Raw genomic sequence first — 18,151 nt, forward strand, 5'->3', positions numbered from 1 at the left:
ACTGGAGCCGCTGTAATACAGACTGCTGCAGGAGATGCCTGCTGCCCACAGCCATCAGCATCTACATCTCACTGGAGAACATAAGAGTTACATTTTATGTCCTCCTACGATTAATAAAGTATTTTTGTGTATGACATGTAAAGATGATTTGATCCAATGAAATCCACGCTGAATATGCAGGGTTTTGTTGCACTTACATAAAATAACATTTAATTTGTTGCCAAATTAATAGTGAAAGTTAATTTCTGCTGGCATATCCTGTGTGGGAAGGATATAACTTTTTATTTTTGCTCTTTGGAAATTATTTTATGATCGAGTTATATATGTAGTTTCCCATAATTCATCACAAATAGCTATGATCTGTGACGTTGTTTGGCATCCCCGTGCTGGGAGGAGATAGGAAGAAAGTGCTTGCCATCCTGAGCTTAGGGACAGGGCTCACGTTTTGAAAGGTAAATATGTATGTTGTTGTCATTTCCTTGTACCAGCTAAACTTTGCCATTGGTGTGTCGTCTTGTCGTTTTAACATCATTTAACCATTTATCTGCACAGCACGGTCGGTACGAGATGTCAACTGTCGACATTAGCGATGCTAGCTAATACTTTAGCTTAGCCGTGAGCTAAAGAGTTGCTGCCTAGCACATCTATGTCTGATGTGAAATATGTAGTTGACACAGCTTGCGCAATGCTAACATACTAGCATCTATTAATTGACTTTTAACTCCCGAGTTATCGAGAAAATTAGAATCGTGTTTGTTTATAGTGGAGTTATTACACGTGGAAAACGCACAAATGCGCTAAATTGAGTAATAAAACGGAGGAACGCTGTAAATAAATTGAGATATCAGGTTTGTCTTAGCTACTTATAGAGTTTGCTAACTAACGGTGTTTGGCTAACAACCTTAGTTCTGACATTTGGAGAAATCAAGGAAATTGCATTGTCAAACTTTTGAACAGTTGTGGCTGCTGGTGAGATTTCCAAATGTTTATATTTAGCTAACATTTTACTCGTTTGCTTGCGAAAATAGTTGATTCTACTTGTCATGAGAAATGGACATCGAAACGAAGGTTCAAAGTAATTGCATTTTGGGGATTGTAATGAGGTTTAGTACACTGTAAATCGTTTTTAGTTGTGTCCAGTCCCTGTTTGAATTGTTACCCAACTGGCTCTAGAAAGTTCTAGACTTTGATTTGACTGTCTACGTTTCTGTAAAATCAGCTAAACTCACTCTAGAGATGCTGTAGGGAAAATGCATTTGCCTCCTTACAGATTTCTCCTGTTTCTCCAACGTTTCATTTCTTAAAAGAAATTGTATTATTACACAACAATATCACGAGAGTGCACAGTGCTTTGGGTATTACAGCTAGAAACGACAGCTCCAAATTTAGGTGTTGTGATGGACTCAGTCCTGAACTTTCATTGACCTATATACAAAGTCAACCTCAGCTGGAGAAAACTTCTAGGATTAAAAGAATAATGTCTCAATAAGATCTTGAGAAACTCATGCATGTGTTTATCTTTAGTAAATTGCTTACAGCTACAGTGTCTTCAAAGGACTGCCTAAAAAATCAGACAAGCTGCAGTTGATCCACAGCGCTGCTGCTTACGCTCTCACTAAAACTATTAAAAAGGAGAACAAGTTTTAAAGTCATTACACTGGCTCATTGTAGCTCAGAGAAAAGATTTCAAAATACTTTAGTTTGTTTATAAACCACGGGATGAAACAGAACCAAACACGGAAAAGCAGCATTCAGTTTTTATGCTCCACTAATCACTTTGAAATGCCTTGCTGCTGAAATGTGCTATACAAATAAAATTTGATTGATTGATTGATTGATTGACTAATCTGGAAGAAACTTCCAGAAATCTGCAAAAAAAAAAAAAAATGCCAGTGCTCTGAGTTACTTTAATCAAGGCTAAAAAGTCAGTTGTTTAGAGTCGCATTTGGCTGTTTTGTTTATACTACTAACTGAAATGTCATTCATTATAATCTGCGGCTAAAAAGTTGGGCTGCAACATTTTACCTGTGACCCAACCACTGTGCATTGATCCACTATGTGCGGTGGTATAATTGCAATTATTGACAGAATGAATTCTACTTTTCAGCAGAAATCTAGGTAGAGAATCTCTATCCATCACATCCTGACCTTAAGCTCCAGCATATTTTTTTTGTGACGCTGTTGAACAACAATCCGAGGCATAGCAGCAAGTTAACTTCTGGATGGCTCAAAAAATAGTAAAGATGAATAATAATGATAGTAAAAATAATATTTTGGAGAAGCCTCTCAAGAATCTTGATGAAATTGATCTAAACTTAAGCAATTCTGTAGGGAAGAGTGTTCCAAAATTTGCAATTTCTAATCTATTGCAAGTTATTGCAAACAGTTAATAACAGACAATTACTAGGTTAGTGGGGGGATTTATAATTTTTCTTTCTACATAATTTGGTTTGGATAGCATTTTTGCCCATAATAAATTATCACAATTTGAAGTCTATTTTTTTATTATCTTTGTCTGATTTTGACATTTGCTATATGATCCAAAATATTTGAGTGTGACTCAAAACTAAAGCAGAAAAATACAAGGACACAAACTTTTTCACACCCCAGTGTTTCCACCAGCGAGCTTCTGCCTCCTGCTACTTGAATTGCAATTATTTAATCGGCTCCTCTGTCTCTTCCAAAACAACTTCTATGTTTACTGTTTCATGTTTCAAGTATTTCCAATGGTAAAGATGAAATGTATTTTTGTCTCAAAGCCAAATGTTCTCTCTCACTGTTTTTAGTAGTGAAATTGTCATATTTAGCTGTAACAAATGTGATATTTTGATCATTTAGAAGGGCTATTACAAGTGCCATGTGTTTTGGCTGGGTTTTAATGATTCTGGTGTCCTTTCAAGTTCTTTTAATGCTCTTTTGGATCATATATTTTTTCATAGAACAATTTATTTTCATATCAATTTTGAATATGTTGATTTTCTTTATTTTTTTCCATCTTTGCCTGATTTTGATCAAATTCCTCCTTCAATAGGATTTCATTGTATTTTGTACAAATGGTGCAAAATATTTTAACAATATTTCAGAACAGGACTACAGGAAGGACACAACACTAAATAGCATCCTTGAAGTTGCCTTAGTGCATCCTCTTTCTTAGACAGAACACATTGTTGGGCTTTGTTCAGTAAGATGACAAGCGTGCTTTCTGTGAATTTGGATGTGAAAAATGCTTCATCTGTTCAGGCTGAGACTTTACCTTGGCAGGTTAACTTGGCAAGAATTTTATCTACAAATCTGGATGTGATGAACAGATTTTGTGTCAAAGGATGTTCTCAGTACCAGAATTGTCTTCCTGAAACATGAGGATCACCAAAGAGCCAAAAATATTGTGTAATTTCTGCTCCTCAATATAACTTGAGACCTATCAATTGTTGGGCTGAAAAATCACAAAAACATCTACATCTCCAATGATTTTTTTAATATATGTTGCCATGAAATGGTTAGCAGCATTAAATAAATGATCAAACGTTTTTCCTGGACAGAATAACAATTATATTTGTAATTTTCTTTTAAAGGTTCTTTAACGTGGAATGGAGAATATTATGTGGTCAAACTAAAAGATTTTCAGCTTGCATTTGTATTCCAAACAAAGTTTTACAGGCAAGTCATAAAATAATATTATTTATTTGCAATTTTGAAAAGAAACCAAATCTTTTGTGAACTAACTAAGCATATGTTTATGTATCAACTTTCTTGATGTATGCCCTACAGGTGACACCATCAATTAACAGATTATTTGGCTGATTTTAAATAGTTGTACTCATCTTCGTGCAAATCAAACACTGTTTGAGAGTCATATCAAACATGAACAGTCATCTCTGACTATGTTGTTATGTGTTCTTGGTATCATTACATTTTCATTGAAAATTCCTAAAATAGCACACATGGAGCATTTTCTAGACATTGGCATGCAAGTAACATACTCCGTCAATGCCACCTGCAGCCTTGATGATAGTTACACACTTAGTTTTATTTAATGAAATGTCACTCTGATTAAATCCAATATTTTTTTTAATTATGTTATGGTCTCGCCTTTTCTTATAGTAACTTATCAACTAATCAAGGCCAAATATAATTATCTCTCATTTTTCAGGTAACACATTCAACCACTGTATGGTCCTTCTTGCAAAGGAAGGCAAGGCGACAGGGACCATGAGTGAGAATGGCCCTCGAACAGAGGCGCCAATGTACTTCAAGGTGGAGGTGGACCAGCTGGAGCGGGAAGACGAAGAAGAGGACGACAAGATCCACTATGACAAAGACGACGACCTGATCGCCGAGCCGTCATCCTCGTCTGGGCGCGTCTATGACCGCACCACCGTGCTCATCGAGCGAGACCCCATCCGCCTCGACGAGGAAGGCGAAGAGGAGGGGCATTGTGGAGGCGATGAAGATGGAGTCACTTTTTTAACTGAAGGGGAGGGCGATGCGGACGAGGAGGAGGGATCTCTGGTCTTCATGGCCGACCCCGACGGGATGTCTCAGGGTTATGTGCACCACACGATTTCTCCTGATCAGATCCAGTTCACCATAAACCCAGGCTCCACGCCGATGCCTCGCAACATAGAGGGCGCTACACTCACTTTGCACTCTGAGTGCCCAGAGACCAAGCAGAGAGAGGTAAGATGATACACATGTATGTTCTATAATGTAAAGGACGTATCGCTGTTGTTTCCAGACAAACCTGTGTGTGATATGTTTACTAGGGTAGGGTCTCTTATTGATTATTGTTAAAGTAGGACATGGCTTTAGTTGTTTTTTGCTGAAGGAATGGTTTTCTTTGTTTGCATGAGATCTGTCAGCACTTGTGGCTAATTGGTCCACTAGAAAGGCTTAAAGATTTTTCTGACAGGTTTAATTCAATTCCAAACAAAAAAAATGCATGTTGTGAACTGGGAGTGTTCCCCACTTAATTTTATTATACGTATAACATAGCAGGTGGGATGAGTACATACAAGGCTGTTTTTGTTCTCCTGGAGTTTGTAATGCAATTTCTCAAAGAAGGGTTTGAAGCAAACAGGAAGACAGAAACTAACCTGGTTGCTCATTTACTCTGTAAATCTCCCCATGGTTTTGGCACGTATCTCAAAGGAAATGACTCAGAGACATAAAAACATTATATAAGTCTAATTAACAAACTACAAGCTGCAATACTTGTAGTGTGAATACTCCAACAATAGCTTAAGCAGGTGCGCTGTCCTCATCCTCTCAGGTATTCATTAAGTCCAGATAAGATCCCCGTACATTTTAGGTCTGGATTTGGTTGAAAACAAAATTAAGGAGATCTTACTTGTAGTCTCACCTTTTAATCATCCAAGCAGGCGGAATATAAAATCTCAGTTACTTGTAGTCTTAATGTGACCAATTTTTTTTCAACTATCTCTTAAATGAGTAATTATTGCACCTGTATTTTATGTACTGTTAAGTTAAGAAGTTTGTTAGAGAATATTCGTGAACAAACAGTGTGGTGAAAACCAAGGAACACGACAGACAGATCGGGGAGTTTGAAGTAAGATTAGGTTACAAGATGATGCCCTGAGTTTTGGACTACTCAGAAAACTTTTCAGTGAATCATGTGAAGATAAAGAGTGTAGCTCAAAGAGCCAACTGTAGAAAAAAAAAATTACATTTAAGGTAAAAAAATTAAAAAAGAACTTTGTAAATATGTTTTACCAATATTTACAGATTTACCCATACCCAGATTTACAGAGTAAAAGGGCAACCAGAAAGTCAAGTGGCTTAGTTTTAACGTCACCTTGTTCAGATTCTCTTAAATAGAAATCACCTTTATTGCTGTCCATTTATTAATTGCTTAATAAATAATCAACAGATCAGTCTTGCACTGTGTTGATGTTAAGTTGACCAGAAATGCAGATCTTTTCACATGTTGATGTTACATGTATATGTATATTTTTTTAGCTGCATATGCAGATCTTTTGCCACAATGGCCAAGGAATGCTGTTATTGCATTTTAGGCAACAAAATGTTTATTTTCTTATTTAAAAACATTGTTTTTGCATTTTTAATGTACTTCTAATATTGTATAAAAAGGCTTAAACGATTCCATAAAAAATCTGGACAATGTGCCAATTTTTCTTTTTTCTTTTTCTGAGTAATCATCTGAATAATCAACAGAATAATCAATTAGTAAAATAATCTTTAGTTGAAGCCTTAATATGGTGGAGTCTGTGATGTGTGGTTTTGTGCACCTTAGGCTTGATTGAAACAATATTATAAATCTGTTTATCTGCCTGATTATTTAACTTTATAACCTCAAAACTAACAAAGGGTGTACTTTCTTTTCCCTATAACTCTGTGTTCTGGACAAGTTGCCTCGGCATTGTGAGTTTCTCATTTGACACATTACACATTTAGTAACCTCTCTTGTCCTGCTTTTGTGGTAATTGTTCTGTTGTTACGTTTTAGCTCTTTAAATAAGTTTGAGAACGAAAATGAAACGAGATGATGTCAGTTTTCTGTCAGGGAGGCCATCTGTAATGTAAAGGTTCTTTTCCTGGCTTTGTGTTCACAACAGTGTAGTTTTGTTTTTCTGAACGGTGAATAGAGTGCTGTTATTCACGCGGCCCTGGGGTAGTTGTATGAGACTGCCGCGCTGCACTGGTCATTGGTGCTGTGAAACAATATTGAATGGATGCGTTGCATAGGAGGTTGGTCATCTTTGCTGTCCTTTCCGCTCAACCACTTCGAACACTGACATGTGGCTGAATCATTCAGCTCAAGTCTCCTCTGAAAGGTCGCACTGTCACAGATTGTCACTTCCTATATAATGGTCTGGTATTTTTGAGATGAGTCAACAAACTGTTTACAGTTTTTTTTCTTTTATTTTTTGTTCAGTGAAGTTTAAAAATGAGTCACAGACTCTTTCTTGGGCAGTTATTTCAGTAAGCTTGAATATTGTGCCTTTTTTTCTCTTTTTTGCTTCAGGTAAAACGCTATCAGTGCACATTTGAAGGGTGCACTCGGACCTACAGCACAGCAGGAAACCTGCGGACACACCAGAAAACACACCGGGGCGAGTACACTTTTGTGTGCAATCAGCAGGGCTGCGGAAAGGCCTTTCTCACCTCTTATAGTCTCAAAATCCATGTCCGCGTTCACACGAAGGAGAAACCTTTCGAGTGTGACGTGCAGGGCTGTGAAAAGGCCTTCAACACGCTATACAGGTGAGCTTCCACCCTTCTTTAGTTCTTTAGTGCCAGGTTTAGTTCTTCTTCCTGCTGCTGTTTGTTCATTGCTTTTTTGTTTGCAACTCATTACATTTAAAGGCCAAACCAGTCATCGTGCAAGAATAACTGCACTATGTTTTTGTATACATCCCTAATCCAGAATTACATACAATTTTTATTTCCTTTTAAACAAATATAAAGGTTTGAGAAATATGATATGATATCCAAGATTTTACAATATAATAAATACGGTATATCATATTATATAATATAATAAATGTATCATAGGTTAAATGTATTTGCAGTGTCTTGGAAAAATAGTCACACCTCTTGAACTTTACCACATTTTACTTATGTAACAATAAGAAACTTTAATAACTTTTATTGAAATGTTCTTGAATAAATTATCAGCACAAAGTGGCTGATAATTGTGAAGTGGAACATTATACTTGTTTGTTGATTTTTTTTTTGCAAGTAAAAATCTGAAAAGAACATATTTGTACTCCCTTCCCCCCTTACTCTGATATGCAGCCTTACTTACTGCCTTCAGAAGTCGTCTATTTAATAAACAGTCCACCTGTGTGTTTTAATTCATTACAAATGAATTAAATAAGTTTGTCTGCCATATCCATCAAAGTTATTAGAAAAATAGGCTTGAAATATTTCACTGTATGTAATGACTATATAAGATGTGAGTTTCTGAAATGATTGGAAAAAAATAGAGACCTATTTTTCACAGTACAGTGAACCCTCGCTATAACACGGTTCACCTTTCACGGCCTTTCTGCTTCGTGGAGTTTTTTTGTGCAGTTTTTTTTTTTCACAGTGCCTTGTGTTTTGTGTCCTGATTGGCTAAACAGTTTCCGCGCTTCTTTTCTACCTGTGTGCCAATAACGTTACGGTATTTAAATATGCAGCTTGGCAAATTTTGGCAAATATTTTTGCCCAGAAGAAAAAAGAGCGACAACAACTACCGATAACAATATTCTTTTCTTGAAAAAACACACCTGCACCTCAGGCTTCAGAAGAAAAAGACACTAGAGAGCAGAGTCAGGCCACAGCGTCACAGTCAGAGGAACAGTGAAATACACGAGTCACAATTTCTCCTACTGTACTTTGTATTGATGATTACAATGATTGTTTTACTGTAGTTATTTGTAAGAAAGCGTTCTATTTGTTAAAAAAAATGCTTAGGCCTGAAAACAGGTTTTGTTCTTTGGTTTCAATGTAGAATATTTAATTATGCTGTATAATAATTGTAAAAAAATAAAGGTAACTACCGGTACTTCACGGATTTCGCCTATCACAGGTTCTTTTTGGAATGCAACCCCCACGAAAAACGAGGGTTCACTGTATTCCAATAGTTGGAGATGTACATCTCATCTCACACCATAGCCGCCTGGCTTCTCCAGATGCTGTAGCATAAATGCCTTGTTCTTGATGGCAATGTGTTGTCAGCATCTCTTATGTGTCAGAGGCTGTTACCCCAGGGAACCATCTCATGCAACACTTGGATGGATTCTCTCCTTAATGACATTCATTTCCTCTGTCTTCTCCTATTGCCACCCAGATGCTGTAACACTGCAGTCAGTGGGTGTGGACTGATGCTTTTCTTGTTTGCCAAATTTGAACTATTGTAAAAAAAATTTAATATGTGAAAATAACTGTTTTTGGGTAAAAAAACAAATACTGGATAAAACTGATGTTTTGCCTCATTTATTTTCTGTAGGTCTGCCATTAAAGAGGTGTAATAAGTCACACTTGATTGTTTTCGCAGGCTAAAAGCTCACCAGAGACTTCACACAGGCAAAACATTCAACTGCGAATCGGAGGGATGCACAAAGTACTTTACCACACTCAGTGACCTGAGGAAGCACATTCGTACTCACACTGGGGAGAAGCCATTTCGGTGAGAATCTCCATTAAAACCACAGTTTTATTTCTTTTCTGTCTACAACTTTGGGAACTGAAGCTTTAATAGACACCCGAAGGCAGTGGAGATAGGATGCATCACTGTTCGCTGGTGTTCACAAACTGTTTTTAATGAACGTTTTTGATGTTTACACATGGGCAACATGGGCTTGGGTCTATTCTGGATGAATAATCAATAGTTTATTTTAAGGTGCTGAGTCATTTTCTGTTATTTCTTACAGGTGTGATCATGATGGATGTGGGAAAGCCTTTGCTGCAAGTCATCATCTCAAAACACACGTACGAACACACACAGGTACATATTTATTCCAAACTTTGGACGTCTCAGGACGTCCAATGGAAGCTCCATCAAGTGGAAACTGAAAGAGTAAACTATGATTGTAAATGTAACAAGACAGGACAGTCCAGTGGTGGAATATATAAACCTGAACACATCATCCCCACAATGAAACATGGGGGTCCCAACATTATATTATGGAAATTGTTTTAAATAGCAGAGACAGGGAAGTTGTTCAAGATAACAGGAAGATGACTGGTACTAAATAAAGGACAATCCTGGAAAAAAAAAACTGCTAGAGGTTTCATCTAAAACCTGAAAAATGTAGTCAAATCTGCAATGGAATAAATAAAAAAATGTTTAAAGCATAGGGATTATTTTGCAAGGCACTGTGTATTCTTTACAACCTACTGAGCACATAATTAGACCCTTTGTCTTGTTCAAACGTTTTTCTTTTTAGGCGAGAAGCCTTTCAACTGTCCCAGTGATGGCTGTGAAAAGACGTTTAGCACTCAGTACAGTCTGAAGAGTCACATCCGGGGCCACGACAAAGGACAGCCGTTCACTGTCACCCTCACACACCCACACTCTGAAGTGAGTCATTCCACGGCAGCATCTTGGAATATGAAACACTTGTTTGCAGTTTGTTGTGCAGGACAAGTGTGAATCTAGCTGGGCTCTGTTTGAAATCATTGTGTGTGTGCTTATGAGCTGTAAATATGGAGTTAATTTATTTTCAAATATAAAGAATTTCACAAGCGAAGCTTTATTACTTAATGGGATGTATTTTAGGGGTTAAATAAAACCTTTTTTGAATCATTAATTTTTTTCATTATACCACTTTTAATTTGATTTATTATTTCCAGCTGGTGTACCACACTTATAAATAAAGTTACTTACACAATGCAGTCCCCTCAAAGTCCTCAGTCACCCAGTGCTTATTCAGATTCAGATTTTTATCTTAACATCTCTCACTTTGACAGTATTTTGTCATGGTCACTAAAACAGAATTAGAAACTGTAAGCTCTTCTCCTGGTTCGAGAAAGGGGAAAGAAATGTTTGTTCAAATGTCTGATAGTAGGGGGAAAATAATCTTGTCGAGGCAGTTGGCTGATTTTGAAAATAGAAAAGAAGTGTACAACAAGACCCAGATTTATGAATGATTTATCGTACTTAAAAGTTCCACTGTTATTGCAACACCATTCTAATTGAGTTTTTGTCTCTCAAAAACGTTTTCTGATGTAAAATGTAAATTGTGGCATCATCATGTAATAGAGTATGTGGTTTAAAACAGATTTTGTTTTTTCATTGACCCTTTATTCCTTTATTATAGGATGCAAATCACTCACTGTGCCTCAGTGACTTAAGTCTCATCTCTACTGACTCAGAGCTACGAGAGAACATCAATAATGTAAGTGGATCTGTTGTCTCATCTTTGTTGAATGCAGTTTGGATTAATATGGAGGATCTGTCAAAATAATCACAAATTAGTGGCTGTATTACAGAGCCAGGTAATTGGATACCTTAGATTTTCTCCTATTAATTACTGATTTATTTATTGATTGATATTATATGTAGATGCAAGCTCTTCTCAAACTAGAATTGTTTTATTTCAGTATTTGAATTATACACTTTTATATTTTTTTGAATATTTAGCTTACAGGTAAATAAATCTAAAAAATAAGTTTAAATAACTTGAATATTACTTATAATATTCAATTCAATAATAAGGACATTGCTAAAGAAGCTGGCTCTTCACAGAACTACGTTTGTTTGCTCTTGAACCAGAGACGTCAGCATCTTATGCTGACAAATTATTGATGCCGAGTGGTCCAAAGTCATCTGTTCAGATGAAAGTAAATTTAGTTTCATTTAGATATCAAGGTCTGATGTTGAGTATTTAAATCATACGCTGTACAGAACATAGATATACCTTTGATGAAAATTGCATTTTTATTTCAATGGAGTTTATTGGTCTTAAAATCTTCAAATTTTCTGAGAAACCAAATATTGGGTTTTCATTAGCTGTAAATGATAAATATTACAATGAGCAAGAATGAAGACTTGTGATGACTGTAAGAGTCTGATTTTTTTTATTTGATAACTATGAGAAAAAACACCTTTGAATGACCCTCTTAATTTGTTGAGATGCTTCTGGATCTGTTTTACAGGCTCAAAACCTGGACCTCAACAACGTGACTCCTATAAAAATCTTTGAACTCATGTTCCAGAGTCCTGAAAATAGCATCAGCCAAGATGACCCACATCCCACCAGTAAGATCTCAGAATCAAAAATGTGTGTTTAAACTGTAACAAACATAGATGTCATGGCTGAGTTGGGTTTTTTTTCTTCCTTAGAGAATTTAGGTGAAACCTTCTGCATAGAGACCTCTATCCAACCACGCGTGACTGATGTTTCGTCTGTAATCTCGTTCTCTGTCAATCCTACCTCCTCATCATCCTGCTCCAACAACGCTGCTGTCCTGGAGGCCTCTTCTCAACATATTCAAAACTCCTCCCCTCAGGCACACACGCCTGTCCCTGTGACTGCTAGTGTCAGCTCCACACAGAACCCCCCTTTCATGCAGCAAAGTGGGGCTCAGCAGATTTCAGATGTGCCTCCGGCTCCTGTCCAAGCACCAAACCATGTCACCTCTCAACACTATGTGGCACTGCCACCTACATTCCTCCAGTCGGAAAGTGCTACTCAGACTTCTCCTCTACCGCAGCCCATCTCTTCTCCAGCTCTGACCTCCGCAGCTCCAGTTTCTGCAGCCTCCACAGCTGATGGACTTTCAGCTGCACCTCAACCTGTGCCTTTGGCCAACAGCGCTGTCACCAACACCGGCCCCGGCCAGGCTTCGGCTCCTGCCACCATCACCATAGCGTCGACCCCAAACGTGCTCCAGCCCAGCCTTGTCATGTCAGACCAGAACCTCCAATGGATCCTGAGCAGCGCTGCAAACAGCCAGCAGAACCCTGAGCAAGCAGTGAGTACTGCACACACCCAGGGTTAACATAACAAATGTCACTTTTTTTGCTGAATCTTTTTTGAGAGTAATGTAGCAGTCATTGAGGATTAGCTTCCACAGAGACGTTGCCTGCTCAGCATCTCTAAGTCTTTGGGAATTTTTTATTATGACACTCATTTACCTTGGACCAGTTCTGGGTGATATGGGCTAAAAAGAAAATCAGTTTTATTTTATTTTTTTTATACCAGACCCGATTTTTGATTTTAACTTTTTCTTTAAATTGCTTTCTTATCTTATAGAGAAATTACAAATGACCAAAAAATTTTTCAAAAAGTGGCTTTTATCATCGCCTCTGAAAGTTGTACAACAAAGTATTAGGGCCAGGATACAACTTTTTTGTGTAATTGTTTATTATGAAAATATAGTTATATAATGAACAGAACAAAGTTAATTTTTAGCAGAAGTCTTAAACTTGCAAGAAAAAGTAATGTTAAAGTGGAATAAAGCTTATAGTTACTGAGATCTGGCCTAGTTCATGTGGGCTTTTTCTTCAAATTAGACTCGCTTGTTTGCGCAATTGTTTCAAAGTTCTCCTACTGGTAATAATTTGATGCTGATGTGTTAAAATTTAAATAACATATCTGTACAACCAATACCAAATTATAACTTTACAAGATGCTCAACATTCTTCATTTTAGTGTTTTAGGTTTTTGTTGCGAAGTTCTCATAAAATTGCTGTTTTATTCTCCTAATATTACAAACTTATTCTCATTTTATTTTGACAATGTCCCATAATCCTATTCTTGTAATATGACTTTACTCTCATAATTAAAAAAATAGATAAATAAACCTTAGCCTGGCCCTAATAATATATCATAATATGTCGTAGAGTTGACCTGAAAATAAATAGAAGATTTTTAAACAATATTGCAGCCCTGGGTCTGCTGACATTACTCTGAAAGATAGAAACACAAATAGTGCATGATGAAAAAAATCTAAATTTTCCAAAAATTAAATCTTGAAAAACCCTGTTTTGATGTTTAACAGTCTCACCAAGGAGCTCCAAAAGTGGAAAAGGTCTTCTTTACTACAGCCATACCAGTTGGAGGAACTGCTGGTAAGCCTTTTTATGTGTTCTGTATATTTTGGGGCATCTGCTAAAAATAATATTAAATCAAGAATGTGTTTTGTGATCCAGTAGCGAATGTGTCAATCTGATACTAAGTAAAAAATAGGGTCAGTATTGCTGTTATTGATACAAATATTGATACTTACTATTTACATATCAAACTTCTGACCTTCAGGCATTTTGTGTTTTTTCCTTTGGATTATTTTGTTAAAACCTAGAACTGAATTTAGATAACGTTTACAGGTGTCCACAAAATACTTTAATAACATATGTATAGGACAGATATATAAAAATGAAACACATTTGTATGCATTGTTTTCTAAATTAAGTGCCAAATTTTTACCAAAATCTTTTGTATGATAGAGTTGAGAAACTACAATTCGAATCTAAAAATATTTTAAGAGGGAATCTGAAATTTATGTATCGATCTTATCAAGTTAGGATTGAATTAACACTTATACCAACAGGGTATCAATATTTAGGATGAATCTACCCACCTCTATCTTTTATACTGGATCAATAAATAGTCAGTCAACGTATTGATTCTGTGGGCCACCAAGATGCTGTCTTGATAGTTTTGAATAATAGAAATGTGGTTTATGTGGACCTATTTTATGTAGTTTTGCTTTGAGTTCTATAAATTGGTGACAGTAAGATAGCAAATTAAAAAGGCTGATTTAGAGTTTTACTTTTTAATGGAGTTGCCAAAATGAATTTTTAAATGACTCCCTAAGGTACTGAGTTTGTAAATTGTTTGTTTATATTAGCAGCCTGAGTTGGAGCCGTTTCTTTTTCAGGTAACTCTGTCCAGCAGATTGGCCTCAGCCTGCCTGTCATCATCATCAAACAGGAGGAGTCCTGCCAGTGCCAGTGTGCCTGCAGGGACTCTGTGAAAGACAAGACTGCAAAGAGTGCCTCCTCCGTCATTTCAGCCCCTTCACAGCAGCAAACTGTAGAGCCCACTCCCCAGCTGTCATCTGAGCCTCCACCACACTCAACCACTTCATCTTCGTCTTGCTGCCTTCCCAAGTCTTCCTCCAAGGTGGGTGAGCCAAGACCAGAAGCCCCCACCTCTTCCTCTTCCTCCTCCTCCACTGCAGCTCAGAGTTTCTCCCCTATAGTGAGCAACACTGCCACCCACCCACCCACATCAGACGGGCTAGCCAATATGGACGTATCAGACTTCCTGTCCATGCAGAGTCCCGAGACAGCCGCTAACATCGAAGCTCTGCTGCTGGTTGCGGATGACTTCAACATGACCACTGACAGCGGTCCTTAGGAGAATTTCCACCGTGTTTTACTTTTCCACCCACAGCTCCAATGATTCTTCCAGCAGATGCCTCGTCCTTCACCCTGTATAGTTTGTGCATGTACAACCCTCTGTCTGTGCAGTGCATTCTGTTCTGTATGGCACTGTGTGGCATATATACAAACCTGTACAAACTAGGAGTACGTTTTCGATTTCTGCAGTAGTTGCAGTTAGTTTGCTCACAGAGATTTAGCAGCCTTTAGGCAAATCAATTCTGACAAGAAGCAGTTGATCCTTTGTGGAAAACATTGCCTGTATATATTAATCCTATTGATATCTACTCATGAACTGATGAAATGTTGTCAAAGCACTGATAATATAAAAAGGTTGTGTAACTGAGCAGAACGAAAAAAAATATTTCTATATCTTTGTACTGTACTGTAGGCCGTATCGAACGCTTCAAACTGGTATGCAACTGACCAGAATGCACTGTATATTGGAGGAATTTGCTCTTACTTTAATCATGTTTGATTTAAAGCATCATATAGCTCGTATGAAGTGGTTTCTTTAGCATTCTTAATGGAAAATTTATGTAATCAGAAAAATGTGATTACTGATTGAGAAGAACCTATGATTAGTTCTGCCTGTCTTTTAAACGGCATTAAGTCAATTTGTAAGTTGCCTCTAACTTAAACTAACTTAACTTTTTGTATGTTAATTTATTTAAATGCTTGATTCTTTTAATATACAGGTAAAATTCTACTTTATTAGAGTAGAAAATTAATCTAATTTATTTCAATCAGGTTGCTTTTAAGTTGAATTTTATTTTATTTTTTCCTTATTTGGTTACTGACATGCTTAACGAATTTTGCTGAAAGCAAGTTTGTGAAAAGATTAACCTCTAGTTTAATGCACAGTAAAGCAAACTGTTGTCAAGGATCTCCAAGATATGACCACACTTAGTTTGCAACTACTGTCACCATCCCATTTTTTCAGGGCCGTGACCCTCTCAGGGATGCATCAAGTCATAACTGATCCCTGTTCCCTGAGTTCGTTAGACGTGTTTCTTTTTCTCAGAAGACTCACACTTGCAGTAGCCCTATGTTTTGCTGCACTCTTCCCTGTTTTTTGCACACTTTCTTGTAAAAAGAATAATTTCACAGCTTGCTAGCTGAGGCGACACCACTACAGACTTTTTTGTATACAACTGCTGTAAAGTAGCATTTAAAAGCTGGTGTCTGGAAACTGTAGATAGAGTACATTTTAGTGTAAGCTTCTTTGAGAACCTTGTAGATTACAGGATTTGTATTTTTGTATAGAATTTTGAGCTCAGAGTTTGAACCTAATCTATCCTGCATCTTTACATTCCCCACCCCCTACCCCAATCACATTTATGTAGAGCAGTTTAGAGTTTTTGCTGTTTAGTTGAATTGTTCTATAACCAACTGGGCTTCTGTACAGTCACCATTTGTATCAAAAAATGTAACTTATAGCCTTTTGGTAAGAGTATAATTTAATAATAAGTATTGTTTCACATGGGACACAATGCAATGATGACAGAACCAAGGCATTATTTCTAGCAGGTTTTGATATGGAAGCTCCTTGGCCTAACAAACCATTCTACAAGCCTCTTTGCCTTGATCATCTTTCCTTCAACATGTCAAAATATTGATTTTCATCTCTTGCATGGATCACTTTGGCCAAAACAGGAAAAGTTTCTTCACAACGTCTAGTTTTTGTTTTCTACAACGGATGTTTGGAAGAATGTAATGAATTGCTATATGATGGAACAGAAAGCTGACTTTTAATTCATGGTCATAGTTAAAATGTGAAAATCTGGCAGTTTTTGGCCATTTTACATCAATTAAGAGCATCTTTGAGAGGCACAATAATCAGGATATGTTGTCTTGAGTCAGTAAACTCAATGCTGGACTCATTTAAATGTAGTACTGAAAAAGTTAAGCCACCCTTTTTTTGTATTTTTGTAAAAGCAGAACATATTCTTGTAACCATGCTTAAGGACTCAAGCAAAGGTTTTTCAAAAGTTGCCTTTTCACTGTTTTCAAGCTGGTCCTAGTCATTTTGGTGATCAGAACTGCTTGAAAATTAAATTACAGATCCAACATAGTTGTCAAAAATGTTAAATTATAACAGGTGTGTAAACAAGATGTATTGGCTCAAAGCTCTTTGGAAGTAACTTTTAAAAATTTAAATGTTTTGGCTTTCAAACAACTTTGTCCCCTAGTATCGGTTCATTAAAAGGTGCCTACTTTCACAAATTATACTTTAGTCGAGCGCTGAATAAGAATCTGCTTCTACCTTAAGCATATTAAGTGTAGTTGGCTCAAACCCAAAGCAACATTTCTCCCCAGCATGCTAAACAGTTCTTTAAGGCCTGAACAGAAGTAAACTCATTTAAAGCAATATACAAATAATGTGTGGCTTACATTTTTTAATATTGTACTGCAGTGTTCAGAATCCCACTGATATAGTGCTTGAAATCACTCCCTGCATTTGAAAATGTCTGAAAAAAATCTGACACACTTAAAAACTACTGCAAGAAAGCCAAGCACCCATTACTTTTATTTTTACATGTACTGTCAATTTATAGTACAAAACTATGCAATTTAAGGTGGCATTTGGAATTTAAATATTGACTCAAGACTTCTTTTTGCCTTCTACATGATTTGCATATACAGTTCTTAGGCAAAAACTGAGTTTTCTGCAGACTTGTGCATATTGACATGAAGAGTGTGAATATGGACTTTAGAGTGTATTTCAGGTACAGTGCCCATATATTTTGCAGTTGTCTTTGATTTATTAAAGAAATTGATTTATTTTAAGAGGTCTTTAGAGAAGAATTCTGTTTTAAGAATTAGTCAAACATACAGCTTTCTCTTCTTCGGTCCTCTGTGTTTGAATTTTGTCAACGTATCCGTTTGACTACATACTTTGTCAGCTTTTATCCTACAAACTAAAGCTTAATGCTGCCAATATTTACATTAGCGATAGTTTCACAGCCCAGGTTTGTTTAACAGCTACATGAGAAATTGGTTTATTTGTTGACATTTGGAAGCAGAATGCTGGGTGTAAAATGTTTCATTTTGTTCTCCCACAAATGACCAGTTTAACATAGGAAACCATATGCTTCCAAAGGAATGTCATACACCCAAAGAGAGAACTTACAGATATGTATTTTTTAAAGAATGTATAATGTGAAAATGTTTGCTTTTGCTTGTTTCGTACAAAGTGATAAATACCTATGACTTGAGAGCAATATAGTACTAATAAAACCTTATTCATGTCACATTACATATTCAGTGTGCTTTGACTGTTGCTCAACACCCA

General features: G+C 36.7%; 1 protein-coding gene across 3 annotated transcripts; it reads left to right on the forward strand.

Moving 5' to 3' along the window:
* The first annotated feature begins 381 nt into the window (after positions 1-381).
* mtf1 (metal regulatory transcription factor 1) lies at positions 382-18,102 on the forward strand. 3 transcript variants are annotated; one of them, XM_023331367.1, is made up of 12 exons: positions 382-452; positions 3,573-3,657; positions 4,151-4,677; positions 7,003-7,241; positions 9,022-9,153; positions 9,398-9,471; positions 9,914-10,047; positions 10,787-10,864; positions 11,625-11,727; positions 11,812-12,443; positions 13,473-13,542; positions 14,352-18,102. In XM_023331367.1, the coding sequence occupies exons 3-12, from the start codon at positions 4,171-4,173 to the stop codon at positions 14,831-14,833; spliced, it is 2,451 nt and encodes an 816-aa protein (XP_023187135.1). In that variant the 5' UTR covers positions 382-452; positions 3,573-3,657; positions 4,151-4,170; the 3' UTR covers positions 14,834-18,102. The 3 variants fall into 3 exon arrangements, with proteins under 3 accessions (XP_023187135.1, XP_005796106.1, XP_023187136.1); XM_023331368.1 differs by lacking the exon at positions 382-452 and adding an exon at positions 935-969; XM_005796049.2 differs by lacking the exon at positions 3,573-3,657 and having other exon boundaries at positions 389-452.
* The last annotated feature ends 49 nt before the right edge of the window (positions 18,103-18,151 follow it).

The sequence above is a fragment of the Xiphophorus maculatus genome, chromosome 3 (assembly GCF_002775205.1).
Source record: "Xiphophorus maculatus strain JP 163 A chromosome 3, X_maculatus-5.0-male, whole genome shotgun sequence".
In the NCBI taxonomy this organism is placed as follows: Eukaryota; Metazoa; Chordata; class Actinopteri; order Cyprinodontiformes; family Poeciliidae; genus Xiphophorus; species Xiphophorus maculatus.